The sequence below is a fragment of the Canis lupus genome, chromosome 21 (genome assembly GCF_011100685.1).
Source record: "Canis lupus familiaris isolate Mischka breed German Shepherd chromosome 21, alternate assembly UU_Cfam_GSD_1.0, whole genome shotgun sequence".
In the NCBI taxonomy this organism is placed as follows: domain Eukaryota; kingdom Metazoa; phylum Chordata; class Mammalia; order Carnivora; family Canidae; genus Canis; species Canis lupus.
In genome coordinates, this window is record NC_049242.1 from 24221011 (window position 1) to 24245468 (window position 24458).

At 37.4% G+C, this 24458-nt stretch overlaps 2 protein-coding genes across 20 annotated transcripts in view; one reads left to right on the forward strand and one right to left on the reverse strand.

The window, feature by feature from the left end:
- Positions 1–20893, reverse strand: part of PPME1 (protein phosphatase methylesterase 1) — an 86136-nt gene extending 65243 nt beyond the window's left edge. The window contains exon 1 of the mRNA XM_038568671.1: positions 20593–20893. Within this exon, the coding sequence (XP_038424599.1) occupies positions 20593–20693 (101 nt within the window). The 5' untranslated portion in view covers positions 20694–20893. The remainder of the gene's footprint in view (positions 1–20592) is intronic.
- A 37-nt stretch (positions 20894–20930) lies between these two features.
- Positions 20931–24458, forward strand: part of C2CD3 (C2 domain containing 3 centriole elongation regulator) — a 151022-nt gene continuing 147494 nt past the window's right edge. For 13 of the 19 annotated variants that reach the window (XR_005375653.1, XR_005375651.1, XR_005375652.1 and 10 more), the window contains exon 1: positions 20932–21079. Coding sequence is in view for 12 of the 19 variants with exons in the window: in XM_038568652.1 (XP_038424580.1) it covers positions 21010–21079 (70 nt within the window). In the remaining 7 variants the exon portion in view is untranslated. Of the gene's footprint in view, positions 21080–21117; positions 21371–24458 lie in introns of those variants that run through there. The other 6 variants (XR_005375650.1, XR_005375655.1, XM_038568660.1 and 3 more) reach the window with 3 other exon arrangements.

A 24458-nucleotide genomic window follows, 5' to 3' on the forward strand; every position in this document is an offset into this window, starting at 1 on the left:
TTGCAAAGGTCTACAAAAATAAGCAACCTGGTAGCTATGAGTTTCTCTACTACCCAGGACTGAGATATTTAAATACCATTTCCAGATCCTAGAGGCTGCCTGTATTACCTGGTTCATAGGCTCTTCCTCCATTTTCAAAATCAGCAATGTAGCAATTTTACATTTCTCTCAGACTTTGACCTGTTCTTCTGCATCCCTCTTCTTTAAAGGACATTTGTCATTACTTTGGGCCCACCCAAATATTCAGGATAATCTATTTCATTTTTAAGATTTGTTTTTTTGACAGACAGAGAGAGAAACTTTGCATGCATGTACATGCACAAGCAGGCGGAGCAGCAGAGAGAGAAGGAGAAGCAGGCTCTCTGTTGGGCAGGGAGCCCAATGCAGAACTTGATCCCAGGATCCTGGGATCATGACCTGTGCTGAAGGCAGACAATCAACTGAGCCATCTAGGTGCCCCAAGATAACCTATTTTAAAGTCAACTGATTAACAGCCTTAATTTTCCTCTGCCATGTAAAATCATAAATATCTTATAGATAGAACCTGAGCATCTTTAAGGTGCTATTATTCTGGCTGCCACAGGTTCCTAAAGTCTTCGTATTATTTTAGAAGAATGGGAGTACTGATTAAATTTGGGACTTCTATAGATTAAGTACTCATGTTTAAATGCCTCAGGCAAAATCTAAGGAATCCATTAAAAAAAAAAGAACTGGTTAACAAGTTCACTAATGCTTCAAAACACAAGATTAATATACAAAAATCAGTTCTATTTCTATACACTTGCAATGAACAATCCAAAATGAAATTAAGAAAACAACTTAATTTATAATATCACTGATCAGAAAAAAATACTTAGGAATAAATTTAAACAAAATAATGCAACACTTACACACTGAAAACTATGTAACATTGCTGGAAGAACTATAAAAAGACCTAAATAAATACAAAGGCACTCCTGCATTCATGAATCAGAATATTTAATTTTGTTAAAATGGCAATACTCCCAAATTGATTTACAGATTTCAAGCAATATCTATCAAAATTAAAATTACATCTGGCTTCCTTGCAGAAATTGACAAGCTTATCCTAAAATTCATAGGAATTCAAGGAACCCAAAAAAGTGAAAACAATTTTTTTAAAGAAGACAAAGTTAGAAGACTCATACGTCATGAAACATCTGGCTTCCTTGCAGATATTGACAAGCTTATCCTAAAATTCATATGGAAATTCAAGGAATCTAAAATAGCCAAAACTTTTTTTTTTTAAGAAAGAGTTGGAAAACTCATACTTCATGATTTCAAACTTACCACAAAGCTACAGTAATCCAAACAGTGTGGTAGATATATAAATCAATAAGGAATTAAGAAATAAATCTATACACTTATGATCCATTGATCTCTGACAAGAATGCCAAGGTAAGTCAATGGGGTAAGAGGAGTCTTTTCATTGGATATTCACATACAAAGGAATGAAAGTGGACCCACTCCTCACATCATACACAGAAATTAACTTAAAATGGATCACAGACCAACAGTTAAAACTACAAAACTCTAAGAAGAAAACATAAGCATAAATCTTCATGATTCTGGGTTAGGCAATGGGTTCTTAGCTATGATACCAAAAGCACAAGAAAAGGAAAAGACAATTTGAACTTTATCAACATTAAATGTTTGTGCTTTAAAGGAGACCATCAAAAACATGAAAAGACAACCCACAGAATGAAAGAAAACACTTGCAAATCATAGATCTGATAAGGAACTTTTATCTAGAATATATAAAGAACTCAAAACTCAGTACAAAGACAGCTAACCCAATTTTTTAAATGAGCAAACAATCTGAATACATGTTTCTCCAGAGAAGAGCTACAAACGGCCAATGAGCATATAAAAAAATACCCAGCATCATTAGTTACTAGATAAACGCAAATCAAAACCACAATGAAGAACCACTTCGCACAACCAGGATGACTATAAACAAAAAGATCAACAATGACAATTGTTGTCAAGAATGTGTAAAAATAGGGCAGCCCCAGTGGCACAGCGGTTTAGTACTGCCTGCAGCCCGCGGCGTGATCCTGGAGACCCGGGATAAGTCCCACCTTGGGATCCCTGCATGGAGCCCACTTCTCCCTCTGCCTGTGTCTCTGCCTCTCTCTCTCTCTTTCTCTCTCTCTCTGTGTCTCTATGAATAAATAAAATCTTTTTAAAAAATGTGGAAAAATAGAACCCACATATATTGCCGGTGAGAATATAAAATGGTGCAGCTGCCTTAGAAAATAGTTTGTCAGTTCCTCAAAAGATTAACACTGAGAGATACCATGTGATCCAGCAATTTCACTCCTAGGAATACTCAAGGAAAATGAAAACAAATGTCCACCTTAAAACTTGTATATGAATGATCACAGCAGCATTGTTCGTAATAGCTAAAATGTAGAAACAACTCAAATGTCCATCAACCACTGAATGGATAAGTAAAATCTGGCATCTAAAATGGAATACTATTCAGTAATAAAAAGGAGTGAAGTTGGGACACCTGGGTGGCTCAGCGGTTTAGCACCTGCCTTCAGCCCAGGGCATGAACTTGGAGTTGGGGAATCAAGTCCCACGTTGGGCTCCCTGCATGGAGCCTGCTTCTCCCTCCGTCTGTGTCTCTGCCTCTCTCTCTCTCTCTCTCTCTTTTTCTGTGTTTCTCATGAATAAATAAATAAAATCTTAAAAAAAAAGATGGTAGAAATAAAACCAAATATATCAAGGACAGACTAAATTCACTAGACTATTTTCTAGGATAGTCTATGCACAAAAATGAAGCTGATCTGAAGCAAGTATCCTCAGAGGATATTTTTTTTTAATTCCAGCTATATACTATTTAAAAGAGACAAACAGTTCCAAAATTAAAGAGACAGATGAAGATATTGTAGGGAAATACTAGCCAAAAAATTTTAGGCCAGATATTCTTTCTCAAAATATAAGGCATTTTTCTATCATCTTCTAAGTAAGGTAGTGTAGTCGATTTTTTTTTTTTACTAAGAATCTTTTATTCCTCATATTTCTAAATTTAACCTTAAACTAGAACACATTACTGTCTAGAAGATTCCTTAAACTTTCTCTTCTATTAAATTTATAACTACTAAACATATTTTCATTTCCAACAGCTATTTCTTGTTCTCTGAAACCAGGTTCCCCCCTGCTTTTTAAAGAGCATCCTATTCTTGTTTCACAGATGCCATATTGTCTCTTGTCTCTCTGACAAGAGGTATTAGGTTTTTTTAGGATTTTCTTTTACTCTATGAATTCTTGTTTCCCTTTCTCATTTTTAGTATCTGTCTTTTGTGTTAGAGGCTTTCCCTAGATGTCCAGTGATTCTATAAGAGAACAGGGCTTGTTGACTATTCAATATGACTATACATTTAACAGAGTCCTAGCCTTTTAAATGAGGGACTCTTCCCCGAAACACCAATAACTGCATGTCTTTTATCTTAGGCCAGTCAATTCTCCGGAGAGAAATCCTCCAATTTCCTGCCTGGGAACATAAGACTAGGTATTAGCCTTCTCAGAAAAGATCTGAATAATCTCATTTGTTTCCTCATTCAACAAACATTCACTGAGATACTATTCACAAGATACTATTGTAGGTTCCAAGGGATACTTCAGTGAACAAAACAGACCTAAGACCTTACTGTTCTGGTGTTTGCACTCCAATAGAAGGAGACTTAAGTAAAAATTTGTCAGATAGTGCTGTTATGGAAAAAAATAAAGCCAGGAGGGGGAGACCGTGAATGCCAGGTTAGGAAGAACTGTAGTTTTAAATCAGGTGGCTAGGGAAGACACCTTTAAGCAAAGATCTGAAGGTGAGAAAGCAAGCCATGGGTGTGTCTAGAAGACAGAATGTATACCTTCACTTAACCCTTACTCGCATACTGTTGCTTTACGTTTATTGTCATATGGCTACTGCCTCTGAGGCCAGACACTCTGGTTCAATTTCTTCTTCTTCTTCTTCTTCTTTTTTTTTTTTTTTTTTTACATTTTTAAATTTATTTTTTTAATATATTTTTTTAAAGATTTTATTTATTTATTCATAGAGACAGAGAGAGAGAGGCAAAGACACAGGCAGAGGGAGAAGCAGGCACCATACAGAGAGCCTGACGTGGGACTCAATCCCGGGTCTCCAGGATCACGCCCTCAGCTGCAGGCGGTGCTAAACTGCTGTGCCACCAGGGCTGCCCACATTTTTAAATTTAAATTCAATTTGCCAGCATATAGTATAACACCCAGAGCTCATCCCATCAAGTGCCCTCCTCAGTGCCCATCAGCCAGCTACCCCAATCCCCCCACCCACCTTCCTTTCAGTAACCCTTTGTTTGTTTCCCAGAGTTAAGAGTCTCTCATGGTCTGTCTCCCTCTCTAATTTTTCCCACTCAGTTTCTCTAAAGGTTAACCATCACATTGAGGGACAGGAGATCTGGGAGTCTAATGGTGCATTATACAGATTTTCAATCAATCCTCCTGTTTTAGCCCCCTTTCCAGAAGTACTTAGCAACTACAATTCCTGAGCCTGTATGGGGTTATGATATGGATTAGCTTGTACTTCCATTCTCCTGTGGATAGTTTTCAGTTTGCTCTTCTCTGTTAGTTAATATTCAACTTGCTATCTTCCTGAATCTTGGGAGCCTATCGTCTCTCTTCTATTTGTCCTTTGGTATTATTCCTTTTTCCAAATTACTGTGCCATAAATTAATAGGGCTTGGTAAGAGAATGGAGATAAACAAATGAATTAATTTCTGCAATAAACCTCTAGGGTAGTTATTTCTATTTTGCAAATGAGAAAACTAAAGCTAAGGGAGGTTAAATAACTCATCCAAGACAGTAGCTGACCTAGAATCTTATTCTCAGTGTTATTACTTCCCTTATCAGTTTTCAATACTACCTTCAAAATAATACTAGGTTCTCCATTCTTGAAATCACCCAAGTTAAAGATGAGCATGTAGAAACCTCCAGAAGAGGTGAAAGAGGATAAGTTCCTGCTGTGGGGGTAGTGACTAGCAGTGTCTCTCTAGTAGCAAGCCTGAGTACCATAGAGACTGAAGAAAAAGTCAAGGTTTACAAATGTAGATGGCAAGGGGACAGAGCAGGAAGGTGGAGTGAGATGGAGAATCAAGACAACTCTTAAGTTTCTCTGATGCCATTCAAAAAAAAAGAACATAGGAGGCCATTATAAAGAGATCTAAGTTAATAAATACTGATTTACCATGTGATTGAAAATCCTAGATCCTATACCTATTAGCTTTCTTTGTTGGCCATTAGTCAGTGTTGTTACTTGGGCATCATGGAATCCAAAAATGAAAATAGTAGCATTTACCACAATGTCCTAAATTAGACAGGATACTTATGGTCCCATATATGATGTGGTTTCAAGCAAATGAATGAAAGCTTATCTCACTTAAGACCACTTTCAAATAAGATACTTAATGCATGGGAACTTCCAACCTGCTGAGTCAGATCATACAAAAATATATACTTCATTTTAAATGTATAGATAAAGACAGGCTGCTGCAGCACCAGAAGAACTATAATCTTCTATCTCTGATAACAAAGAATTTTGCTTTACTTAGGTTTAGAAAATCTTCCAAATCTTATTTCTGCCACTTACCCAACCTAATTAATAACTTATTTTTCCAAAGTCCTAAAAGTGAAGAGAAAAAAAGATACAACAATTTTAGTACAGTGATCTGGCCTCAAACAAAAACAAAATCACTGAGATATCAGTAATGAAAGCAAGAAAGTAGGTTTTTTGATGTTTTATAAGGTCTTAGTATAGCTGTTTACTCTTAAAATCAATGTTTATAGCTGTATTCAGGAATCAGAACTTATGTAAGTTATTATTGTTTGGATAGTACCACAACAGGAAGAAAGCAAGCAGGCTTGGTTGGAGTCAGAGTTTAAAAGCCAATAAACTCCATATAGAAGACTCTAATAGGAATTCCTTGTGGCTCAGCAGTTGAGCATCTGCCTTCGGTTCAGGGCATGATCCCTGAGTTCTGGGATCAAGTCCCGCACTGGGTTCCCTGCATGGAGCCTACTACTCCTTCTGCCTGTGTCTCTGCCTCTCTCACTGTGTTTTTTATGAATAAATAAATAAAATCTTAAAAAAAAAAAGACTCTAATAAGTACATAGCTCAGAACCAACCACCATATAACTCCCTTCTCTGACTCACCTGAATGCCATAATAATGGAGAATATATTTCATAAGACATTTCATTTCAGATATCTTTAGGGCAATTTTCTAGAGCCTCTTTCTAGTCATGATTTGCTTATATAATCAAATAATTTAATTCCATTTCAATTAAAGTGACATTTGAGTATGCCTTTTATGGAAGGCCCTGATATACTTCCTGGGCATTTGGGATATCAGCAAGCAAGTTCCCACTGATGAATATAACTTAGTTCTTGCCCTCAAAAAACTCATGCCTGGGAGAAAATAAGTAAGAAAACAGTCACTGTATATTAAAACCATGACAGAAATAAGCCTAGCATACTATGAAAACTCATAGATGGCACATTCAATCTATTCAATCTATTCATTCAATTCAATCCCACACAATGGGAACAGAATCAGGTCAGGGAAAGATTCACAAAGATGAGGTCTGGTGTGAAGATTTTTCTTAAATGTTATAAAAATTTGAAGTACTATCCTTATTAAATAGTGACCTGGACTGGGAAAGTAATTTCTCTAATTACCAAATAAAAGATTATGACTTCCCGATATTTGTGAGAAAAATGTTAGTATAGAGATTCTACAACTTAAAAATGGGTTTATATTCCAAAAATCTGTAAAGTAGGTGGTTGGGAAAAATGAAGCACATTTTCCCAAGTTAACATTATTATGAATATTAGTAAATTCTCTGGGTAGTTCTACCTTCAAGGCTACTTAGTCATAATATGATAAAATGCTTTTTTTTTATGATGAAATTCAGCTAATATAACAATGTAATTCAAGTCATCAGCACAGAAAATTGAATTTGAAGTGATTTTAATATATCGTGAACCATAGTTCTTATGCTTTAGGAAAAGCTGATTTAATTAAAGGGATGAAAAGGATTAAATGAAACAAACCATTCATGTATTTGTGCTAGGCACTTTACAAGCATTATCTAAATTTAATCCTCATAATAATCTGGGCTATATTTTCTTAATAGAATAAAGATAGAAGGAAACCACAGATGGCTATAATGGATATAAATAGGGCACAAGTTCACTTTAGCACATTGTCAATAATTACAGTTTTAATTATAGTTTTAAAATCTCATTTCTATACTGCACAAATCTATGGCTTTCCCTTCCCTACTAAATTTTAAACTACTGGAAACAATATCATGTGTCCATTGTATCAGGGCATTATTCATTCCTTCATCAAATGTTTATTAAGTTCCTGTGTGCTAACCACTTTGGGGCAAGTAAATAAAACACAGGAGTTTACAATTAAATTAGGGAAGACTAAACAAGTAGACCACAATGTAGTTATTAGAATAGATAAAATTCTGTATATACACAGCACTATCAAAAGTAAGATGAACAATAATTTTACGTACTACCAATTAAAGACACATTTGACCAGTTAGAATTAACTTTAAATTTCTTAAAAAGCTCTTTCATACTGATTCAACATATATCACTTATGGGTATAAAGGAAAATGAAACCAAAATTAAATACTTAAAATATTTCTAACCAATTTCTTCATGCTGAGAGTCATATTCTCTTTTGAATCACTTTGACTAATACGGTCCAACACCAAGAACATTGGTGATGGAGTATTTCTTAAAACTAAACATCAGCTCATATGCTGACTTTCCATTACATAGAGAGCTATATTACTTTTTGACTCTAACTTTAGGAATAATGCTTAACTTACCTAATTGAAAACCCACTTCTTCTCACAACCATTCAATTCTTAGTTAAGAGAGTGTGCCACACTTTTGTCTCCAGAATTTTCTTCCAAGCTACCAACACCTATTTGCAAGTTTTGATGCTGGTTTTAGTGTTTGCTCATACAAGTGGGGAGAACCAAGATAGGGTTGTTACCTGACCAATAGCAATTGTTAAGGCACTATCATTTTAAATATGAAAAGAAACGTATCAGAATTCATGAATTATAGCAAATAGGTTTCCATTATCTAGTTTTATAATTTAAATAATGATTCTACATATACATAATCTCTTTCTCTTCAAAACAACTGAGGCTAGTATTATCCACATTAAAATTTTTTAAAAGTTTCTATTGAAGTGTAATTAACATATAATGTTGTATTTAGTATTATCCGCATTTTAAGAAAATCAAATCAGGCTTAGACTAGTTAACTAGTGTGTAGTAGGCAGAAAGGGAATCCTAGCTTGTTAATTTAAAACCTATATTCTTTCTACTACAGAAGTACAAAATAAATTTTTTTTAAATATTTATTTATTTATTTATTTATTTATTTATTTATTTATTTATTCATGAGAGACACAAAGAGAGAGGTAGAGACACAGGCAGAGGGAAAAGCAGGCTCCCTGGAGAGAGCCCACAACGGATTCGATACTGGGTCTCCAGGATCATGCCCTGGGCTGAAGGCGCACTAAACCGCTGAGCCACCCGGGCTGCCCTCAAAATAAATAGTATTGATAAAGGGTTGGCAAACTATGGCCTGGAGGCAAATCCAGCCATTGCCTGTGTTTGTATGGCTCATGAGCTGAAAATGTTCTTAACATTTTTAAAAGTTGGGAGAGGAACTCCTGGGTGACTCAGTGGTTGAGCATGTCTGTCTTTGGCTCAGGGCGTGATCCTGGAGTTCGGGGATCAAGTCCCACATCAGGCTCCCTGTGAGGCACCTGCTTCTCCCTCTCCCTACGTCTCTGCCTTCTCTGTGTCGCTCATGAATAAATAAATAAAATCTCAAAAAAAAAAAAAAGCTGGGAGAAAAAAAGAATAATACTTAATAACATGAGAAAATGACATGAAATTAAAATTTTAGTGTCCACAAAAATAGTACTGTTGAAACACAATCACATTCAATCACATATTGTTCATGGCTGCTTTCACTGTACAACAAGACCTTAGTAGCTGCTACAGAAACTGTATTGCTTGCAAACCATAAAATGGTTACTATCCAGCCCTTTACAGAAAAGTTTACCAATCTCTGGTATAAACCATGGGTACTATGAAAGGACAGAAAATGGAAAAAATACTGTAGGCTGAATGGTCAGGAAAAGTTTTAGGATCCCATTTTAAATGAATGTTGTGTGCCTCATGTCCATTAAATCAAATTTTATAAAAACATTTATCTAACTGTGCTACCACAGAAGGTGCAAAGAAATAAAAACAAAGGCCCCTGCACTCCAGATCTTCAATTTTATTGGAATAACTTTAAAAAATTACCATGAGATATAAATTATGATAATTAATTATGGTAATTGCCAAATTACATAACCATAAAATTATGATAAATTTGATATAACAATTAAAAATGCAATATCGAGTAGTAATGCACAATAATTGAAAGGTGAGTAGAAATGACTAAAAGTGTAATGTAGCTCAGAGGAGGAATAGAACAAGTCAATGAGCAGCACTGAAAGTATAATAAACTTGGCAGTTAGTAAGTGCAAGAAACATTTAGGGAGCACTGAAAGTAAAATAAACTTGGCAGTTAGTAAGTGCAAGAAACATTTAGGGAGCACTGAAAGTAAAATAAACTTGGCAGTTAGTAAGTGCAAGAAACATTTAGGGAGAGCTTTTAATAGTAAACTGGTTGCTTTGATCCCTACACTTGGTAGAGTCACCAATGTGCAGGTACCATCTCCTTGGAAAATAGTCTTTACTCTTAAGAGAATAACGGATAAATTGAACAAGAACAAAAAACCCCAATCCTATTAAATACAGGTCTTCCACAAATAATTGCTAATTGACATATGTTCTCTTATAGTAATGGAATTGCTTTCAGGTTTGGGGAATCACAAAAGAAAATAAAACCAAAACCAGCTATGAATCTTTACATATAATAGACTAATTGCAGGCATGAGCTTCAACCATGAATATTTTAAATTTCAGATTAAGACAAGGTATTTGGAAGCACTCACAACACACTTTGCCTAAGTGCTGGTGCTGAAATAAAGTATAGATTCCATTATTTCATGAAGTGAAACAGCTTTCAAGAGAAAGGGAATATAAGTTAGGTTACACCATTTTAATGGAACTGGTGAAAAAATGAAATTGTTCTTACAAAATGAGGCCAAATAGGTCAGTACTTAAGTAGCCAGCATGGTGAAAACCAGGGAAATTAAGATACAACTTCTACCCTTAAGAAGCTCACAGTCTTGAAAAATAGATGTCAACCAATAATTACAAGTCAGAGGATAAGTGCTATACTACAGAAGGCTATGGGGGCATAGATGTGTGCTGCTTGCCAACTATGTGATGATGCCTAAAGGAGATACAAGCAACAGCAACAAAATTATATGATTAGCTGCTCAGGAAAGAAAGGAGAGAGGAGAATAGGAGGAAGGGAGAAAAAATTTTCCTTGCATATTTAGAGAACAAGGACTAAGAAAAGTTAAACGTTTTGAAGTAAATGTCTCAAATCCAAAGAGGCATAATAATTTCAACATCTACTAGGCTACTTAAATCTTAGGAGAGTTACAAATGAGTCATGAGCTGCACAGAAGCAGTTCTAGCGGCTGTTGTTACAAATTCTCTAGTCTAAGAGCCTTGTAGTAGAGGCAAAATACTGAAGTTTAATTGCAGCCAGCTATTTAAATTAAGGCATTACTACCTTAAAAAAAAGTCTTCATTAGGAACACTTTGAAGGGAATGGAAAGAAGGTAACCAGATGGCTGTATGGGTTGTGGTAGTTTGGAGTGTTCATTACTAGTGATAAGGGCATGTTATTAAAGCAGCTGACTTAAAGATTCTAAAAACTACATACTAGATCAGACTATTAAAGATCATCTAACCTAAATCTTGCTTTATGGAAGGGAAGGGAACAATTAATTAGCTGCCTATTATGTGTCAAACAGAATTTTGAGCTCTGCAAGAAAAGTTTCCCCATTTTAAAGACAAAGAAATAGGGGCAGCCCGGGTGGCTCAGCGGTTTAGCGCCGCCTTCGGCCCAGGCATGGTCCTGGAGACCCGAGATAGAGTCCCACCTCGGGCTCCCTGCATGGAATGAGCCTGCTTCTCCCTCTGCCTGTCTGTGCCTCTCTCTCTTTCTCTCTCTCTCTGTGTCTCTCATGAATAAATAAATTCTTTTTTTTTAAGATTTATTTATTCATGAAAGACAGAGACAGAGACAGAGAGAGAGAGGCAGAGACACAGGCAGAGGGAAAAGCAGGCTCCATGCAGGAAGCCTGATGCGGGACTCGATCTTGGGTCCCCAGGATCAGGCTCTGGGCTGAAGGCAGCGCTAAACCGCTGAGCCACCTGAGCTGCCCAATAAATTAAGTCTTTAAAAAAAATAAAGAAAGAAATACAGTCTCAAATATAAAATAATTTGCCTAGAGCCACTTTCAGTAGCATTGGAGTTTGGATTTAAACTCAAGTATGTCTATTTCCAAAGCACTCTTTCTACTACAACATCATAGTAAGTCCCAAAAAGAGAAAAAGATAAATTGACCATAGCCACATGACTTATTAGCAACAGAGACAGAGTTTCCACTTATAGACAGAAAAAGTCCATAGCAGCAAAGAACACACACAGTTGCATAGTATAAAAGGAATGATAATAAACAACTTCAGCCTTCTCTATGGTTTGGATGACTGGAATTTTCAACATAACCCCTTTCATATTTTTTAAAGACATATTTATTTACTTCAGGGAGAGAGTACATGTACGCATATGCATGAACAAAAGACGGGTGGGGGAGCAGAGGGAGAGAGAGAGCGAGTCTTTAAGCAGACTCTACACTGAGCTTGAAGCTAGATGCAGGGCTTGATTTCACGACCCTGAGGTCAGGCCTCAGTCAAAACCAAGAGTCACAGAACATGAGAGACTCCTAACTCTGGGAAACGAACCAGGGGTGGGGAAGGGGAGGTGGGTGGGGGATGGGGGTGACTGGTGATGGGCACTGAGGGGGGCACTTGATGGGATGAGCACTAGGTGTTATTCTATATGTTGGCAAATTGAACACCAATAAAAAATAAATTTACAAAAAACAAAACAAAACAAACAAAAAAACCCACAAACCAAGAGTCAGACGCTTAACCAACTGTGCCAGCCAGGCCTACCCCCTCAACATAACCTCTTATTCAATCATCAAAATTAATTGGTAGTATGTGCTTGGAACTGGTTGTCAAAACTATATTTTGAAGAACATCTAAGTGTGCCATATATTTGGACCACTCTTTAAATAAAACTATTAAAACTTTCTTCTCTTAAAAAAAACTAATTTATGACATGAAGGAATAAGTCCTTCCTAACCAACCATATAAGTGTTTTCTCAAATCTGACTCAAGTAACATAACAAGGAGGGCTCATTACGTTTAAAAACAAAATCTAATTATCCAATTTTGCAGACACTAAGAAATAGCTTTGCTAGCAATAAGCCTAGCAACAATAGAAAAAGGGATATTTACTAGAAGTGCTTTTAGGTCAAGGGATTCAAACCCAGCACAAGGCGGAAAGAGAGAAAAGAGGGAGAGAAAGAGATTGATTACTTCCTCTATCTGTGTTGCAGTGAAAATAGCAGAGAATGTGCAAAGATCAGTCTCCCCCCATTTGCTAACATTAAGGCCTTGTGTTTCATGATGTTTACCATCTACTCTATAGACATTCCTTCTCCACTTCTCACCACTCTCTATTCCCTAGCAGAATTCCGGATTGTTTTAGTAGCTAGCACCAATATCTTGTCTTACCCTCAGCCCAAGGGAATGAACCAGAATTGGTCTAAACGCGTCATAGTAATCCCATTCCCTACTGCCAGTGATTGGTTTTAGGATGCACAAATAACTCAGTTCAGAACAATGGGACTGAAGGAAAAATTGGCTGGGGTTCCCTTTCCACAAAACAAGGGGGAGAAAAAGACAAGCTTAGCCAGGAAAAGGCCTTTGCTTTTGTTCCTTTCCTTTTTATTTAGAAAGATAGAATAAAGGTAAGATGAAAGTAGAGTTGCAGCAGCCATCTTACAAACAAAAAGTGACAAGAAAAGGAAAATCCAACATTTCTAAGGATGGCAAAACGAAGGATGGACAGGGTCCTTAATACAGTTGAATGTATCAATTCTGGTAATTCCTATGAATAATAAATATCCTTTTGGTTTAAAGCACAGTAAATTGTTAACAGCAAATATGATGATTTCACGTGAATGTAATACTTCTAATTTAGATTGGGGAATTTTGTAGGTCTAATTGTATTTAAATAGTTTTACTGAGTTTTGTAATTACATAAGAATATGGTATTTACTTACACATGAAAAATTTACCCCTAGTTTTATTTTGTACATAATTAAGTGATATTACATTAGATATAACTTGGGCCAATATTTGGGATCTGAAACAGTTTTCCTTCAAAAGGATTTATATACATTGGAAAACATCATATTTCCTCAAAGAAGACTCAACATCATAAAAATGTGTATTCTAAGTTAACTTATATATTTAATGTAATCCCAATAAAAAGAGTATGAGGATTTTTTCTTTCTGGCACTAGTTTAGTTGATTAGAAAGTTTATTTATATATTATTCAGCCATAAGAAAGAATGAGATCTTGCCATCTGCCAACAAATGGGTGGACCTAGAAAGTATTATGCTAAGTGAAATAAATAAGATAGAGAGACAAATATCACATGATTTCACTTATATGTGGAATCTAAAAAACAAAACAAAATGAATAAACAAAGAAGCAGAAAAAGATGCATAAATACACAAAACTGATTGCCAGAGAGGAGGGGAGTGAGGGGAAGGGCAAAATGGGTGTGCGGGAATGGGAGATACATGCTTCCAGTTACAGAATGAATATATCACAGGGAATAAGAGGTATAGTATAGGGAATTATAGTCAATGGTATTATGATAATGTTGTATGGTAGCTGCACTTGTAGTGAGCATAGGACAAAGTATAAACTTACAGAATCACTATGTTGTACACCTGAAACTAATGTAACATTGTGTGTCAACCATTCCTAAAAAAAAAAAAAAAAGTTTATTTGTAAGGATAAACAAGTAGCAGGAGCCAGGAAAATCTTTAAGAAGAATAAGGAGGAAGCTACCTCTACCATCTACTAAAACATATTAAAAATGCCTCTTTAATTAAAGGGTAATAGTTGCACCTAAATAAATAGTCAAGCCGATGAGGAAAAAAAAGAAAACAGACCCAAATCTATGTGAAAATTTGGTATCTCATAAAGGCATCATTTTAATCCATGGGGAAAACGACTAATTTTTACTGAGGTGAAATTCACATAATAGGAAAAGGACTTTTTAATAAATAGTGTTCCAACAACTGGATAACCTGTGGATAAAGATAAAACTGGATCTGTACTTCACTTTACACATCAAGACAAACTTAAAATGGATGTTAAAAAAAAAGAACCATACAGGTCCTGGAAAGAAACATATACAAATTCCTTTATAACCTGGGAGAAGGAAATGTCTTTCTGGGATTCAAATTCCAAAAGCAACACACACTAGAGAGATTTGAGTACAATAAAATTTAAAAACAAAACTTTTGGTATGCCTGGGTGGCTCAGTCAGTTAAGCATCTGACTCTTGATTTCGGCTCAGGTCATACCTAATCTCGGGATTGTAAAATCAAGCCCCATGTTTGGGCTCCACGCTGGGTGGGCATAAGGTCTCCTTGGGATTCTCTTTTCCTCTCCCTTTGCCCATCCCCAGATCCCTCTCTATAAAAAAGAAAAGAAATTTAAAAATAAGAACAAAACTTTTTACATAGCAAAATATATGTAAAAAGCAAGTTGGAAAATATTTTAACACTTATAAAGAGGAAATATCCTGAATACAAAGAGCTTGAAAGAGCCACTCTGGAAAAGAGGCTTGTAGTTTCTTAAAAAGTTAAACATAGGGGATCCCTGGGTGGCGCAGCGGTTTGGCGCCTGCCTTTGGCCCAGGGCGCGATCCTGGAGACCCGGGATCGAATCCCACATCGGGCTCCCGGTGCATGGAGCCTGCTTCTCCCTCTGCCTGTGTCTCTGCCTCTCTCTCTCTCACTGTGTGCCTATCATAAATTAAAAAAAAAAAAAAAAAAAAAAGTTAAACATAATTCCGTATGACCCAGCAATTCCATTCTTAGGTATTTACCCAAGGGAAATCCAAATATACTACCACAGAAAGATTTCTATGTGAATGTTCAGAGCAGTATTATTTAGAGTAGCAAAAAAATGGAAACAAGGTTCAGCAACTGATAAACAAGTAAGTAAAATCTGGTATATCTACACAAAGGAATATCATTCAGCAATAAAAAGGAATGATATATTGATAGCATGTTACAGTGTGGATGAATCTTGAAAACATTATACTAAGTGAAAGAAGTCAATCACAAAAGGCTGCTGACTATATGATTTCATTTATATGAAATCTCCAGCATAGGCAAATCCATGAACACAGAAAATAGATTAGTGGTTCTCAGGGAATCGGGGAGGGGGAAATAACTGCCAGCAAGTAGGTAGTTTCTTTATGGGATAATGAAAATGTCCTAGAATTAGTGACAATGACTATACAACCCTGAGTACACCAAAACTAAATGAACTGTATACTATAAAAGGGTGAATTCTATGGTATGTGACTCTTAATTTTTAAAAACCTAGTAAGTAACAACAACAGAGATACTGGGATTTATAGAGCTTGAGCAAGTCACTTTACTTTGTCCTTTATTTCTCCATTTGTGTGAATAGCTACTTAAAGCCTTCTTAAAAGGCCTGATATCCAATATAAAATTAAGAAGTTAAATGAAGGACTATTTAATCAGATATGAGTAATATAGAACTTACAGGGAAAAAAGCTGACATTACAAAAAATTCAAAGGAGAGCTTCTACTTCATAAAGAATAAGCCTTTCTCACAGTTCTCTATATAAAATAATTTGCTAGTTATCATTCCTTAAAAGCTTATGTGTCAGGAAGTATAAGTGCTTTGCATGTATTATCTCATTCTCATAGAACTCTAAAGTAAGCAGAAATTAAAAGGAAAAAAAAAAAGAAAAAGACTGAGGAGTTAAATGACTTAACCAAAGTAAATGCACAAGCTGGGCTTCAAACTCCGATCTATACTACTACTTTTTTTTTTTTTTTTTTTTAGATCTGTATCACTTCAAACAATTTCTACAGCAAAGTATAACAAGAGCAACAATGGACTAAAAATCTGAAATCTGGGCTTGAATCCTGTTTCTGCCATTTGATGATTCTGGTTTTTAGGCAAGTCAGAGAACATTGGAGTTTTCTCATTAAGAGAAAATATCCCTGCCCTAAGGAATCTCATAAAATAATACAAAAAAGCACCAATATATCTTTCAGTTAAAGCACTGGAGAAATGTTAAGATATAACTACAGAAATGGAGTACCATTGATAAACCAAAAACACATTGAAAATGAATGGTTCTAATAATCTATATAGTCTCTTTAATGGTAATGGCATGTACTAAAGCAGTGATTTTCAAAACACACTCCTCTCAAGCACACCTCGGTGCTGTGGACTGAACCTTTGTGCCCCTCCTCCAGCCCCAAATTCATGTTCAATCCTAACATCCAATTTGATGGTATTTGGAAGTGGGACGATGGGAGATGATGAGGTCATGAGAGTGCAGCCTTCAAGGATGTTATTAGTGCCCTTAGAAAAGAGATGCACAGAGCTTCCTTCCCCCTGCTGTGTGAGGACCCAGCAAGAAGATTGCCATCTCTGGACCAGCATGCAGTCCCTACTGAACACAGAATCTGTCAGCGGCTTGATCTTGGACTTCCCAGCCTCCAGAAATGTGAGAAATACATTTCTGCTGTTTATAAGCCATCTAACCTATGGTATTTTTGTTATGGCAACTCTAACAGGGTAAGATACCAGTTACAAGTAGGGATCACAAACCAGAACAGCTCCAAAATCTTTAATAAAAAAGTTCAGAACCACGGTTTTTGGCATCATCTACTGGCATCCATCATGGAACAATAAAACCAGGAATTCAGGCCTTACCTAAGAAAAAGTGTTGGTGTTTCGAGACTAAACATCAATTGAATTCTAGTTCTCCCACATACCAGTTGGGTGACTTTTAATCTCAAGTCTGAACTTCCTTACTTATAAATGCAAAGAAATATCTACCTCGCAAGGTTGTAAACAGATTAAAGTAACATACAAACAAATATAATAAAGTAACACACATGAAGCTACTACTACAATGGCTGGCACAAAGTACCTATCTAGAAAAAAAAAAGTAATTGTTATTATTACATTATCAAACAATACTCTGGAATTTCTATATCTAATTTGAAAAACTAAATTATGGACACTCACAAAAAATCATAAACCCAAAACCACCCTGAACATGGAAACACATCTAAATAAGGTTTAGTGAAATTAAAGGTAAGAGATTATGAATTGAAAGAGTTGAAAGAATAAGTCATAAAAAGATTGTCAAAGGCACAGGTCCAACTTGAGAGTAAGAAATAGATGGGGGAATGGAAAAAGATAAGGAAAATGCAAATGAATGAATAGAAGAAATAAAATAGGATGCAGGATGCTTTAAAATTGGTAGAAGTAAGACTTCATAAATCAAGACTGAGGAAAAAGACTGAATCCTAGAGTATTTGTAAAGAACTAAGACATACAACTCAAAACAGGATAACAACTATGAATCCGAAAAACAAAATGGATCTTAGAGACTCCAAGTCTTAGTCTTTAGTGGCTCTAACCACTTAGCTCCTACTGCCTTAGTATGAAGAAGATTTGAGTTTGTCTTCTCTGTCTCTCTTTTTTAAAGATTTATTTTAGAGAGAGAGCACAAGTGGGAGGGGCAGAGGGAGAAAGAATCTCAAGCAGATTCTACACTGAGCTTGGAGCCCAACTTGGGACTCCATCTTATGACCCTGAGATCACAACCTGAGCTGAAACCAAGGCTGGTCACTTAACCAACCACCCAGGTACCCTGAGTTTTACTTTTTTATTAATAAAAAATATTGTCCCTTGCCTCTTAAGTTTACCTTACAGAATACAGAATTAAATTCTTCGAATTTATTTTCTCAACTATACAGTGACACAGTAAAATGAGATCATTTATACATGTTCCTTCTAGGACAGGGAGAGAGTCAATATTACCACTAACTTTAGACTCAGCTGAGGCCTGCCTATATTCCAATAAGGAAACAGGAAAGAAAAATAAAGGAAAACAAGCCACTTGGGAAGCACATAAAATTCACCAACAAAGCCCTTCTCTTCGCAGTATCATAAAGGATTTTTCTAAAGAACTTTGTTTTCTAGGATAAATAGTTAACAAAAGCATCTATTTAAAGAGAGTACATTACCAACAATTAACACAATTTTCTAATTAGCAGCTTTTTGCTGTATTTTCTCTTAGTGTTTTTCTTTTCAGTTCATCTTCAGAGAACTAGTTTTAACAAAGTGAGAAGCTGAACTCTAATTTACTTGTAGCAAGTATAGTTATCAAAAAGCTAATATTTTTATGTATTTTTACAGAAGAGTACCGGTATACTAAAGGATGAATTTTAGTCTAAGAAAGGCAACAACTAAGACACATACCAACGATAAATGTTACATTTATTTTTATACTCCAGGTTAACTTTCCCAAATAATCTGTCATGGATCAGTTTCCAGATCCTCCTTATTCATGTTACAGTCTTCACTTTCTGTCTTCTAAAGCCAAAACAATCTCCGTTTTACCTTATATGAGGCCTTCTACCACCGTCTTTCCATTGTGCATCCACTATCTATCTTCTGTCAAGGTTTTCTCATGTTTCTACTGTGTATCATAGTCAGGTTTCCAATTCTTAATTTCCTCCCCCTGGTTTTTTCAACCACCACCCATTAATTCTCACACCTCTCTACCCCACTGTTTTAATTTATGGGATATTCCTTTCCCTTTATTCCAGAGACCTTCTTTCATAGTACTGCATCTCCTGTCCTCATCTCCTTTTTGATCAGTTTTTCTACGTACTACTTCTTTAGAAACGAAAGTTTCTCTTCTCTAGTCTTTATTCCAAGGATATCTATCAATCGAACTCTAAAATCCCAAGCACACTCTCTTGACTACCTCACACCTACTCTTTCTACCCCTTCTCTCTTAACAGTCACTAGTCTCCAGAATATTATTTTATACTACAAATACCTCACAAAACCAACTGCCGGGACACCTGGGTGGCTCAGAAGTTGAGCATCTGCCTTCGGCCCACGGCATGATCCTGGAGTTCCTGGATCCAGTCCCACATCAGGCTCCCTGCATGGAGCCTGCTTCTCTCTGCCTATGTCTTTGCCTCTCTCTCTGTGTCTTTCATGAGTAAATAAATAAAATCTTTAAAAAACAAAACAACTGCCTACTCAATTTCCTCTGCTTTCCAGTAATTACCTCTCTTATGTTCAATTGATACCCTCTCTTACACCTGAGTAACTCCTAATCTGGCTCAAGCCATTCAATGACATAAAATTTCCCAAACCTATCTCTTCAACACAGCTCCTCCCTTCCCAGTAAATGGTTTTCCCCCAAACGTTTTAACTGGCTACTCTGAATGCTTCATTAAGTCTGAATCTTCTCAAACCAGTATGTACCTTCTCCATCAGACTTACTTGCCTGGCAAAAATCAACTGCCCAAATTTCCTCTTTAAGCTTCTCATACCTTATCTCTGCAGCACTTTCATTCCCTAAACCCTGTTCCCAATCTTTTCTCCATCTCTAGAGCTCATGGTCACTCTCTAAGCTCCTCTTCACTCCTCCCCTTACTCCCTACCCTTATTTCTCAGCACGTTCCTTTCCATAACAGTCTATTTAGTTATATTCTCCATCTTTCCTTGGCCCTGTTTCCAAGCTTTCACAGTTCTCCCTTAAGAGATCTAATCTCCTAATCACCCCCTCACTCCCTGAATCGGCCTCTTACGGCCCTAGGCACTCTCTCTAGAACCTTCTGCTCCCTATTTTACTTTCCTTCTCCAACTCTGCCTCAGGTGTTATCATCCTTCAGCTTTTCTAATATCTAGTTGCTTCAGTCATCTTACTATCCCAAATCTTTTCCTAGTTGTTCCCCTAATTCCCTCAACTTTTCTCATTCTCCATGTCTCTCAACCCTCCCTGACAGATATTCCCTTACTCTATTACGTTTCCTCAAACCTCTTCCATCACTTCTTCTGGAGGTGCCTCCTACATCTCTTAAATTATCCTCTCAGCTTCCTCAATCTTTGCCTCATTCCCTCCTCCCTTCAATACTATTTGTCCTCCAATTTCCATTGACTTGGCGCCTCCCCTAGTTCCCAAATCTGCCTTCAACACCATCGAAACGTCTCCAGGCCGCTGCTAACATTCGCTCCCATCCTTGGCTTCCCTTGCCGTGCCGCTCTAAACGCCTAGAGACACCATTCTCCAATGGCCGGGGCCTGGCCTCTAGGGAAAAAGGGTATGGGTCACGTACCCCATTCGCATCTTGGCTCCGCTCTGACTGCCCCCGCTGCCGGGTAGAGGTGGGCGAGACGGCAGGCGGCCGAGGTGCATGCTCTTCTCGAGGGCCGACATGAAGGGAAGGCCTCAGGTAGTCAAACAGTAGCCTAAGCTTCGTCCCACGCTAAGTGCGGCCCAGCAGGTCACAGCTCACTCCCCTTAGCGACGCCCAGTGCCTTTGGACAGCACCCAGCTACCGGCAGCACCGCCCACCGCCCACCGGCTCCGTAAACTCCACCCCCTCTCCTCAGCTCTTCCACCGGAAGTGCGCAACAGCCCTCCACAAAGGAAGCTGGGTAACGGAGTCTATGGATCTATTAGACCCTAAGCGGAGAGCTCATCGACCCTCGCCGGAAAGACAGGCTCTCCTACAGGCAATGCACTCTGGGCAATGAAGTCCTCAAAGGGCGTATCCCTTTGCGCTTGCGCAGCTGCACACGACAGCGGCCAACCTCGCAGAGGTAGTGTAGCAAAGCATCCTGGGTGTTGTAGTCTCTTGCAGTAAGACGTCTTGGCGCCTTTCCTTTTTACCGCTTCTCGCAGGCTGTTGGAGGGAGAGCCGCTTCTTCCTGCTTCCCAAGCTGCCCGGCGGCTCCGGTTGCCGGGGAACGCAGGCGCCTTGGGAAGGGATGGCGGGAGGCGACGGCTTAGGTGCTGGAGCCAGAGTTCAGGTGGTGAAGAAGAGCCCTGGCTCGTCATGAAACAACGAAAAGGCCAGGGGTCTGCGGGCGTCCGTGGCCGCAAGAAAAGAGGTAACTGGAGCGACCAAAGGTTGAGGAAAGAGTAACGAGGCGGAGTTAGGGGAGCCAGGTATAAAGAATTCTAGGGAGACTTCCACATGCGCCTGCGAAAAAGGAGGGAGAAGGGAAGAAAGAGGGAAATAACCAAAGAATGAAAAGGTCGAAAGAGAAGGCATTTCGCCCTCACACGAATGGAAAGGAAATAGAGGCCGAAGTAGGGGGACAAAACGGGCGAATAAATGGGCCGAGGTGAGGGACTAAAAGGGTACAGGCAGAACGTTTCTAAAGAAAGGGAATAAAAATTCTAGGAATTTTTTAGCCTTTTGAAAGTGAGTTATAATTGATATCACATTATCTTAGCTTCAGGTTGTACATGATTGGATATTCGTATATGTTGGGAAATGATCACCTGCAGTGAGTCTAGTCAGCGTCCATCACCGTTACTAAGAAATTTTTTTGTCATGAAAACTCTCAAAATGTACTTTTTTAGCAACTTTAAGATATGCAGTACACTATTACCTATAGTCACTGTGCTATTACATCCCCATGAGTTAGGAGTGCTTTTGATAACAAAGGTAAATATGTGTCTGTGTTTGGGAAAGTATACCTTTGGAGTTCCACACGGACTGGGAAAAAAAAAAAACAACACATGTTGGAGAGGTGGTATGTCAATTCTAATAGGAGAAGATCATGTTTTATACTTTACTGAATCCCCAAGAACTAGCACAAAGCAGGACTCAGTAAATGTTGGTTGAATGGGTCCAACATGAGGCAATCTTGAAGCATGAAGGGGTACAGGCAGGAGTTGGGAAAGATAGTTGTGGAAGAAAGAGGGAGGAGTGACAAAGTGTGGTAGTGTTGGAGTGGTGGTGAAAGAGTATGTAGCAAGAGGACCTTATCAGGATAGTATGCTTAAGGAGAAATATGCACACCAGAAAAGCAGGGAAGTGTTAGTTGTGGAGGAAACAGGCGCCCTAGTAACCCAGGACTGATCAGGAAATTAGAAATTGAATCTCAGTGGAGCTGCCTACAAACAAACATACATTGTGTGACTTTGCTTTTTACATTATAGGTAAAGTGGTGTTAGGTATGGTGATAGTACATTAGGCCATTGGATTAAGGACTGAATCTACAGTCTGAGAATGAATCTTATCCAAACTGTTTAAAGATAATAAGGCAGTTTGAGGCAGTACCTTTCCTGCCAGGAATGATGGGAGGATATGAAATAGAAGCATGGATATATTCAATACTGGTGTTCCCTATGCCAAACCAGCCAAGTATATTTGGTTGATAGGAGGTAGATAAAAATAGAAATAACATAAGAATGTCTTTCTTGCTATACCATGTGTGTGTGTGTGTGTATACACACACACACATAGTAATGCTCATATACACACCCATGTATTATTTTTATATTCAAACTAGTTATCTATAAAGATTATGGTGGGTCATCTTCGACTAGAGAGCAGAGAATTGTTCGCTTTAGAAATCCAAAGACTTACTTATATAGATCTCCTGATCTGATATACTCCAGTATATTTTCTTCTTGTTAGGCATGACCATTCTCCAAGGAAAAAGAGGAATAGAAATGTGTGTATAATATAGGAATGATTTCTTTTTTTTTAATTTCACTCTAGTTAACATACAGTGTTATTTAGTTTCAGATGTGCAGAATGGTGATTCAATAATTGTATACATTACTCAGTGCTCATCATAAGTGTACTCTTTAATCTCCATCACTTATTTCACCCATGCCTCCCCCCACCTCTCCTCTTGTAACCATCAGTTTGTTCTCTGTAGTTAGGAGTCTGTTGGTTTGTCTCTTTTTCCTTCTCCTTTGTTTATTTGTTTTGTTTCTTAAATTCTTCATGAGTGAAATCGTGGTATTTGTCTTTCTCTAACTTCACTTAGCATTATATTCTAGCTAATATAATCCATGTTGTTGCAAATGGCAAGATTTCATTCTTTTATGCGTGAATAATTCATAGATATATATATGAAAATAACTATGAATCATGCAAAGATCATAGATCTTCATAGATCACAAGGTTCATAGTTATCTTCATATGTATATGAGTATTATTCAGATATATGAATTCATCTAACTATGAATGGAAGACAGGGTCATTAAGGGAAAGTTTTATACAAAGTCATGATTAAATGCCTAGTTTACATTTATTATCTGTCTGAAATCCAATAAATGCTATAAAAGCTGGAGATCCCTGGATGGCTCAGCAGTTTAGCGCCTGCCTTTGGCCCAGGGCATGATCCTGGAGACCTGGGATTAAGTCCTGTATCGGGCTCCCTGCATGGAGCCTGCTTCTCTCTCTGCCTGGGTCTCTGCCTCTCTCTTTCTCTCTGTCTCTCATGAATAAATAAAATCTTAAAAAAAAAACAAACTCTATAAAAGCCAATAATATTATGAGCCCAGTACTGTAGTAAAATGTGGCAGAATCTGAAGATGATAGTGTCTGTCTTCATTGACTGAATGATGTTGGCAGGAAAGAAAATACACAATTTAAGGTGGTTTTTATTGAAATGCTGTCATATGGTATAGACTTAATCATTTGAGCATTGAGTGAAGGGAGTTGTTGCTGTTTCATGTTTAGTGATGGTTTTAAAGTAAGGGGTAAAGATAATATATTAAAACCTAGACATTGGGCAGCCCCAGTGGCACAACTGTTTAGCGCCGCCTGCAGCCCAGGGTGTGATCCTGGAGACCCGGGATCAAGTCCCACGTCAGGCTCCTTGCATGGAGCCTGCTTCTCACTCTGCCTGTGTCTCTGCCTGTGCCTCTCTCTGTGTGTCTCTCTTGAATAAATAAATAAAATCTTTAAATAAACAAATAAAACCTAGACATTGCAATAATTTTTTTAAAAAATACTTGGAAGAAAAATTTTAATTCTGAGATTTTAAAAACCTATGCATTGTATCATTATACTTGTATTTTTGAAATGGTATCTTTTTAAATTAAAGTATAGTTGACGTACAATGTTACATTAGTTTCAGGTGTACAACATAGTGATTCCACAAATCTATATGTTATACTGTGCTTACCACAAGTGTAGCTTCCATCTATCCCCATACATACAACACTGTT